This window comes from Carlito syrichta, unplaced genomic scaffold (genome assembly GCF_000164805.1).
Source record: "Carlito syrichta isolate Samal-C Ts95f unplaced genomic scaffold, Tarsius_syrichta-2.0.1 Scaffold304337, whole genome shotgun sequence".
NCBI lineage: Eukaryota > Metazoa > Chordata > Mammalia > Primates > Tarsiidae > Carlito > Carlito syrichta.
Genome location: NW_007248433.1, coordinates 774066 through 782608, shown reverse-complemented (window position 1 = coordinate 782608; position 8543 = coordinate 774066). Strand labels below are relative to the sequence as shown.

The 8543-nt window shown below is 52.3% G+C and overlaps 1 protein-coding gene across 2 annotated transcripts in view; it reads left to right on the top strand.

Annotated features, from left to right (window-relative positions):
* ZCCHC14 (zinc finger CCHC-type containing 14) overlaps positions 1-5537 on the top strand; it is a 74470-nt gene extending 68933 nt beyond the window's left edge. The window contains exons 12-16 of one of the 2 annotated variants that reach the window (XM_008059717.2): positions 862-953; positions 1583-1710; positions 2586-2726; positions 2798-4264; positions 5409-5537. In XM_008059717.2, the coding sequence (XP_008057908.2) occupies positions 862-953; positions 1583-1710; positions 2586-2726; positions 2798-4264; positions 5409-5464 (1884 nt within the window). In that variant the 3' untranslated portion in view covers positions 5465-5537. Of the gene's footprint in view, positions 1-861; positions 954-1582; positions 1711-2582; positions 2727-2797; positions 4265-5408 lie in introns of both variants that reach the window. The other variant, XM_021713205.1, reaches the window with a different exon arrangement.
* Positions 5538-8543: the final 3006 nt, after the last annotated feature.

The window sequence follows — 8543 nt, the reverse complement described above, 5'->3', positions numbered from 1 at the left end:
TTAGCTGGGCGTGGTGGTGTACACCTGTGGTTCCAGCTACTTGGAAGGCTGAGGTGGAAGGATTGCCTGAACCCAGCAGGTCAGGGCTGCAGTGGCTGTGAGCGTGTCACTGCACTGCAGCCTGGGCAGCAGAGTGAGACTCTGACTCAAAAAATAAAATAAAAGATTGGCTAGCCTTGGCTACGATGGTATGAGATGCTCTATTTTAATGAATGAGTTGGCGTGGCTGAATCACAAGTCCCATTACAGAATGGTGTGGAAACTAGAATGGCCTTTGTCTGCTCAGTGCCAGGCCTGGGGCCAGCCAGCCAGTCACATGGATGACATCGACTTTTCTGGCCTCACTTGCTACCTGACAAAGCTGCTTTCATCCCCAGAGCCGGGGGTAAGACCATCCCCCTGTCTGCAGGGTGGCAGGTCCTAGAGGGCGTGCGTTTGGACGGACTGCTGGGGGTGTGGTGCTGTCATCAGTGGCGTCTCTTCAGCAGCTGAGAGTGACTTTCTGGGACATTTTCCTCAGTCACCTGCCCACAGGGCATTACCTGCTGGTGACTGGTGTCCCCAGAGCAGAGGGCAGATTTATTTGGTGAGCAGGCAGTGGGTGGCAGCGCAGGGTATCCACACGCCTTGCAGAAGCCATGCTGGAAGGAATCAGCATCTCAGAATCTGAACTGTTGACACGGAGTTCTTATTCTTAGCAAGTACATGGCCCAGCATTCCCGAGCTTTTGTCGCCAGGCCCAGCTTGCTCTGTTTACATATCCCAGAGGCGAATCAATGTGTTAAATTCAGCTCCAGGTTCTTTACCTTTCAAGTCCTAACTAAATCTCAATACCTTTGTAATTTGTCTCTCCTGTGGAAGTTTTTGAGCCTTACTGAAGAAGATCTCAATAAATTTGAGTCCCTCACCATGGGAGCCAAGAAAAAACTCAAGACTCAGCTGGAGCTGGAGAAGTGAGTATGTTATTGTGTTGAAACCTGTCATTATTGTAGTTTCTTATGGCTGAATAGAGTGCTGGGACTTATCGTTTTGCCAGATAGCAGCGATTGGTTCCTTTTTTGGCTAATCCAGTCATTAGTAACGTTTTTACAATGCCACAAATGTGACCTTGGTTTGAGGGGAAAGGCCTGTTGTAGTGAATTTGACAGGGTAGCATTATTCCCACCTTGAGGTGATTTTGGTGGGTGTCCCCTTGTGTAGAGGAGATTTATTTATTTATTTATTGGTTTTTTTGAGTTGGCGTCTCTGTCACCCAGGCTAGAGTGCAGTGGCACGCTGCTCTTGGCCACTGCAGACTCGGCCTGCTGGGCTTAGGCGATCCCTCCACCTCAGCCTTCCTAGTAGCTGGAACCACAGGTGTGCGCCACCATGCCCAGCTAAATTTTATTTATTGTAGAGACGAAGTCTCGCCAAGTTGCCCAGGCTGGTCTCGAACTCCTGGACTCAGGCAATCCTCTCGCCTCAGCCTCCCAAAGTGCTAGGATTACAGGTTTGAGCCACCGCGCCTGGCAAGGAGATATATTTAAACTGTTTGTGATAGAGTAAAAGAAGTTAAATGTCCCTGCGCTTTTTCGTTGCACAGGGAGAAGTCAGAGAGACGGTGTATGAACCCCCCAGCCCCGTCCTTGGTTGCCAGCAGTGGCGTGGCCCGAGTGCCCCCCACCAGCCATGTTGGGCCGGTCCAGACGGGGCGGGGCAGCCACTCAGCAGGTGGGTGAGGGCCCTCAGGCAGATGCAGGGGGCAGGGCAGCATGTTCTTTTGAATGATAATTAGATCCCAAACAACACTCCTTTACCATTTACCTTTTAAAGTTTTTACCTTTTTTTACAATCTTAACTTTTACAGACTATACCATAGGAAAATAAAAGGAACCGGTCGGGTTAGAAGCTGGAGACTGGCCACTGGCCTGAAGTTGTTTGGGCAAAAGGATTAGGTCCAGAAATGACTCTGGTGAGGGAGTGGGGGAGTGACTGAAAACAGGATGACAACCTCTCACCCCCGAGATTGACACCCAGAGGTCACGCGTAGGTCATTGCCCAGCAGTGACACTGGGCCGCCACTGGCCTTCCTGCTCTTGCAGTGCAATCCCTGCTGTTTGGTGTTTTGTCGACACTCTCCGTGCCTCCTCTGGAAGAGGGCGTGCACCTGTACCGTGGCTCTGCTATCTCGCTGGCAGACTGGGTCCACTTCACACAGTAGAAATAGCAAGAGTAATAGAAACTCAGGAAGAAAAACCCCGCCGGCAACTATTTTCATTGGTCCTTTGACTTTAAAAGCTCTTCTGTGACATGGCTGGCCCCTAGAAGGGCATCTCACGGGGTCTGTGGTGATGCGTGGTTTGCAGGGCCACAGCCCAGCACTGCTCGGGATCGGGGCGTGGTGGGTGCGGGCTAGCCGGAGGCTGTTGCCTCTGCTCTGAGGGTCTGAAACATCACTGCCGTGCAGCGGGGCAGTGCCGTCTTCTGAGACCCCTGAGCCCTGTCGGCCCAGAAGGAGCACCTGCCTGCTCGGGGCTGACACGGCATCGATGTCATGGCAGCCTCCACCCTGCGGGCCCGCTGACCCTCGCCTATCTCCTCAGCAGAGCTGCGTGTGGAAGTGGAGCAGCCCCCCCACCAGCTGCCCCGCGAAGGCAGCTCCTCCGAGTACTCCAGCTCCTCCTCCAGCCCGATGGGGGTGCAGGCCCGGGAAGAGAGCTCCGACAGCGCTGAGGAGAGCGACAGACGTAAGGGTGCGCACGCGGAGCTGCCGCTTGCCCGGCGCTGACCAGGACTGACCGCTGTGTTTCCATCCTAGGTGTGGAGGCCCACCTGGAGGCCACCGACAAGGAGAAGCCCGTCATGCTGCTCAATCACTTCTCGTCAAGTTCTGCGCGGCCCACAGCCCAGGTCCTCCCTGTGCAGAACGAGGCGGGCTCCACCCCGGCGGGCCACCACGCCCTGCCCCCGCAGATGCTGGCCACAGCCTCGCACATGGCACCCATCCGAATGCTGAGCTCTGTGCACAAGTCGGAAAGAGGAGGGGCAGACATGAAACTCCTCTCGTCCTCTGTGCACTCGCTCTTGTCTCTAGAAGAAAGGAACAAAGGATCCGGACCAAGAAGCAGTGTGAAGGTGGACAAGAGCTTTGGCAACGCCGTGATGGACGTGCTGCCCAGCCCAGTGCCCCGTCAGCCCGTGCAGGTCCTCTCTGGGCTTTCTGAGGGCAGCTCCATGTCGCCTACGGTCTCCTTCGGTCCCCGGGCCAAAGTCGTGCACGCATCTACCCTGGACAGGGTGCTGAAGACGGCGCAGCAGCCAGCCCTGGTCGGGGAGACCAGCACGGCCGCCACAGGGACACCTAGCACCGTCCTCCACGCGGCCCGGCCGCCCATCAAACTGCTGCTGTCGCCATCCGTTCCTGCTGACTCTGCCATCTCTGGGCAAACCTCCTGTCCTAATAACGTACAAATCAGTGTGCCCCCTGCAATCATAAACCCCCGGACTGCTCTGTACACAGCCAACACCAAAGTTGCCTTTTCTGCGATGAGCAGTATGCCAGTGGGCCCCCTGCAGGGCGGCTTCTGTGCAAGCAGCAACACTGCCTCCCCCGGCAGCCACCCCGCCACGTCCTTTGCCAACATGGCCACGCTGCCCAGCTGTCCCGCCCCCAGCTCCAGCCCCGCGCTGTCCTCCGTCCCGGAAAGCAGTTTTTATAGCAACAGTGGCGGCGGCGGCAGCGGCTCCACAGGAAACATTCCCGCCTCGAACCCGAACCACCACCACCACCACCACCATCAGCAGCCCCCGGCGCCCCCGCAGCCCGCGCCGCCGCCCCCCGGCTGCATCGTGTGCACGTCCTGCGGCTGCAGTGGGAGCTGCGGCTCCAGCGGCCTGACGGTCAGCTACGCCAACTACTTCCAGCACCCGTTCTCCGGGCCGTCCATGTTCACCTTCCCGTTCCTGCCCTTCAGCCCCATGTGCAGCAGCGGCTACGTTGGCGCCCAGCAGTACGGTGGCGGCTCTGCCTTCCCTGTCATGCACGCCCCCTATAGCAGCAGCGGGACTCCGGAGCCCGTCCTGGGCGGGCAGTCCACGTTTGCAGTGCCACCGATGCAGAACTTCATGGCAGGGACGGCCGGGGTGTACCAGACTCAAGGCCTGGTGGGCACTAGCAATGGGTCCAGTCATAAAAAGAGCGGGAACCTCTCGTGTTACAACTGTGGGGCCACTGGCCACCGTGCTCAGGACTGCAAACAGCCGTCCATGGACTTCAACCGGCCAGGTAAGCGCACGCCCAGGCAGGCTCCCCTAGGAGGGGTGCAGGCAGGTGCTTGACTTGTATGAAGATGAGAGTAGACCTTTTTCTTTTGAAAAGCAAATAATAACTGTGCACATGCGCATCGGCACAGCGTGGAAATCTTAACAACAGGCCATGGCGTCCCAGAAGGGTTACTGTTGGTTCTAAGGCGGTGATTTCAGATGACTTGTCCTAGAAGGTGACTGGCTGGTGTGGGTAGGGCCTCGCTGGGCCCTGTCACGTCTGGCCGCGAGCCCAGAGCAGCAAGTGTGAGAGGTTCAGGACCACCTCCCGGCCCCCAGTGCGGAGCTCAGGTCACCGCGGCCGCCCAGACCCTCCTGGGGGGAGTCACGTCCCCTCTGCTTCCCACCCCTCGTGGGGCTGTGGGGTGTGTCGTGTCATCAGCTGCTGCACAGCTTCCTTCCCCTCTTCTTACATGTCCACTCTTGGCCTCTTTTAATCAAGTTCAAGTGTGTGTCTGGTGTATCGGTTACAGTGGTTTTGTTCTTGCTGTTTGTTTCGGAAGCTGGGGATTGGGAATGTTGACCCCAGCTCTGTGGCCACTCGCTGAGCCGCCGAGGAAAGCCGCTTCCCTCTGGAGCCTCCAGGCGCTGCCAAAGGTCGCCCCAGCTCTGTGCTGCTCACCGCCTGCGCAGCACCCCACCCCTGAGGGTTTTTAGAAACCAGCACCCTCTGACTCAGTAGTCTGATGGTGGGTTCGGGCGGGTCTGAGCCTTTCAGGGCCCACCTCCCTCCACAGAGCTGGGCTGCATCTCCTCAGGCAAGGGCTGCTAGTCAGGCCTTACCAGCCCTGGCCGAGAGAAGGGCACGTTTAGACCCGGCCCACCCACTGTGTGCGGCCCAGCAGCTGGAGAAAGCGCCCCTAAGGAATCGAGAGCTGGATTAGCAACCTTCTCATGAGTCATTTCACCCTGGTCGGATGTTCTAAGCTCGTAAAGTAATGTCCGGTGGAAGGTGGGGGGTGCAGGAAGGGAACCGGGAATGGTTGGAGCAGGTGGTCAGATTCCCAGCACTAGAAAGTGGACCCGCATCTCTGGAAAGAGCAGGACAGACTGGTGGGCTGTGGGCTCCTACGTGATTCAGATTTGGTCTCTTTCCCCCCCACCAGGTACATTTAGGTTGAAATACGCCCCTCCTGCAGAAAGTCTCGACTCCACAGACTGATTTTTTTCTCGGGCAACAGAACATTACTAAGCCATGGAGACAAGGAAAATTGAATACAAAACTGAGCAGTCTAGTTGCTGTTGAGCTTGATATTTTTAACCCAAAGGTGCTTTACTCTACTGGACTGGACAGCAGATCTAGCTTAGAAGTGCATCCAACTCGGTTTTATTGCCAAAATCCTAGATGGGAGCTTGATGTCAGGACTTGCCTAGCGGGCATCTCCATGGCCAATGGACGTGCCGTCTACACTTTGGCGGCAGCACGGAGGCCTCTCGCCTCCCCAGGAGCACTGCCGTCATCGCCCACCTAGGCTCCCACGTTTTCCAGGGCAGCTACGCACGATCAGAAGCGAGAACTGAAGGCTGGGGCTCTCCAAGCGGACTCCCGCCTGGCGGACTCCTGACACCCCTGGGCTAGGGAAAATGTCGACTTTGTTTTGTTTTGTTTTCCTAAAGTGAGTAGGCACTAATCTCTGGGATTTTTAAGGATTGCACTACAGAAGAATGTAACCTGATGCCAGTCTCTGCAGTTCTGGGAGACAGACTCCTCCGAGACCGTCAGTGCAGGGACTCCAGTTCCCCGTATCTGAAGAGGTGGCACCAGCAGGCTGCCCGGCTTGGTACACAGCAGAGATGTTAGGGTTCCTTCCCTCCTTCAAACACTTGTAGCAGTTTCAGGTTTTTAATTTTTTCTGCAAATAAATTTAAACTACATTATTAGATAGAACTAGTTTACTCGCAACAACTTAATTTTTAAGGGTCCAAGTCCCAGAGAATCCATAGTCGTCAAAGCTTTGAGAATACCTTCCTTCCCAGCATTCAGTGGCGCTGAGCCCTGACGTCTTTCACTACCAACGAACTCTTGCAGGGACATGGTGACAGCGCGGCTTTGTGATTGGCCGTGACGGATGCTGCACATCCTTAGCAGAGTTTGCTCCCCAAGAACCCCAACCCCAAGGCTTACTGCTGAAGGATTCGCACCTGAGACAGACATCAACAGTGGTACAGTCCTAGCATTGAAGAGCAGAAGAGGGGGATTTTCTCCTGTCCGCTTCTTTTGTATCAGGCTGTGTACTGATTGTTAATTCCGTTAAACATTTCCTGGAAAGCTCCAGTGGGAAGTGGTAGGACTCTGGAAGAGGCCACGCACGAGACAGAGCCACGAGAGCTGTGCAAGGCTGGCTTTCGTGAGGTGGGCAACGCAGTCCTCACACAGGTCTCTCAGTTTCAGCCCATGAAATAAAAGCATTTTGTCTGAAATTTAGGGACTTAAATCTTCAAGGTTAAAGGGAATTTTCTGCTCAAAGAATACTGTTATTTAAAGCCTTCTATATTAAAATATTGATTGGCGAGGTCTTGCCAGGAATTTTCCAGTTGAAATTTTTTCTTAAAAATTGCAATATTTAGACCATTCTTAAAATGGGACAATCAGCCTCATAAAAATTGGTGTAAATCAGAAGAATACCCTGGAGTTGGCGGCGTTGTGATATGAGGCTCCAAATTTTGACATCAGTTTCCTGACTTCATGGAAACTACAGCAGAAAGTTGTTACTTTTTTATGAAAGTCTTTCAGTAGAGTTTTTTAGTTTTATTCTGGTAGAGTTTTATTTCTATGCAATGCAGAATTGACAGACCTCTGTATTCTCTCTATTCGTGGTACACAGTATTACGGTTTTGAAGTAGTGGTGATACTTATTACTACAGCTATTTAGGGGAATGTTACATTGATCTCTTAAATGATAAACACTACAAAATGTCAAATAATGAGAACTGACACAACTTTGCCTTAAAGAGTACTAGACTGGACCTTGTCATATTATGTTAAAGGAAGACTTAGAGTGTTCATTGATGTTTACGATTTTAATATTTCTGAAGGCCATTACAGTGGCCTGGATATGTGCTGAAAGCCAAACTTTTAAATTTTTTGGTTTTTTTTAAACAAAGAAATATTTTAAATAAATCCTATTTCAACACTGAAATTGTTGAAAACTGTCTCATAACAAAAGAAAAAATCATTTAAATCTTTTGTTTTAGTGGTCAGTATAGGGGAATGAAAGTGTCTGTTATCCTTATAACTATTTTGATAATTATTAGAGGTTAACCTTAAATGCAACACAAAATTAAAACAGAAACTTCGGTTTGAAGTATAACATTGAGTTGACATTGTATGGCTGTGTTCCAGTCATCAAAGGTCTTTGGAAAGTTTCCAGTTGTCTTTGAAAGCATGTGCGGTGTGCCATCTCCAGTGGGGCCACCCAAAGTCGAGGATTGTGAGACGTACATGTGAGTTACACAGACTGGAACGAATGCAGTCGCCCACCCATGAGAGCACTTCCTAAGGAGCGCACACCTGGACTTGAGAGTATCTATTTACTTGGCAGTATTAGCTCTGATGAATTTCTCTCCAAAAGCAACTGAAGTCAGTGAGGCTGAAGAGCATTTTGCATTAATCAGAAGACGTCCTCATCCTAAAACACAGAACACATGGACCCTTTCAAGTACTTAGTTGTTTCCCTGGAGTTGTGGTCTCAGTTTCAGGATGCTGTGGCGACCAGGTAGGCGTGGCACCAGCCACTTCTTCGCTCTCTGTCGTCTGTCAGATACTAAACTTTCTGACCCCACTTTTGTTTCCAAGAACGGGGAAAGTGGAATGTCGAGATTGAAGAATAATACGACGTTGAGATAAAGCAATGATTTAATCTTCTGTTTTATTTTTTACGCAAAATACTCAACTTTCTACCTTATTTTCTAATGTTTATCTCATGGTAATATTGATAATTGGTAAGTGTTTAACGTTAAAACTCCTACTTGCTGAAGAGCATTGAGGAAATGGAGCTAGCACTTGTGATAAAGAGGAGACCTTTTCTTGAGCACATGTATGTGTTGGGTATCAGAGAAACCAGCATCATCCGTCATCTCCCAAAGGTTCCAGGAGTCAGCTTGGTAATGCCGTAGTGCGTCGGTTCCCTATTTGAATTCAGTATGTAGAACTGTAGGGCCCTTCTGCCGAAGCCAGCCGCTTAGTTGACGCCGCAGACTGTGCGGGGCTCAGTGGCGGCGGCCGCGACCGCCCGGCGCCC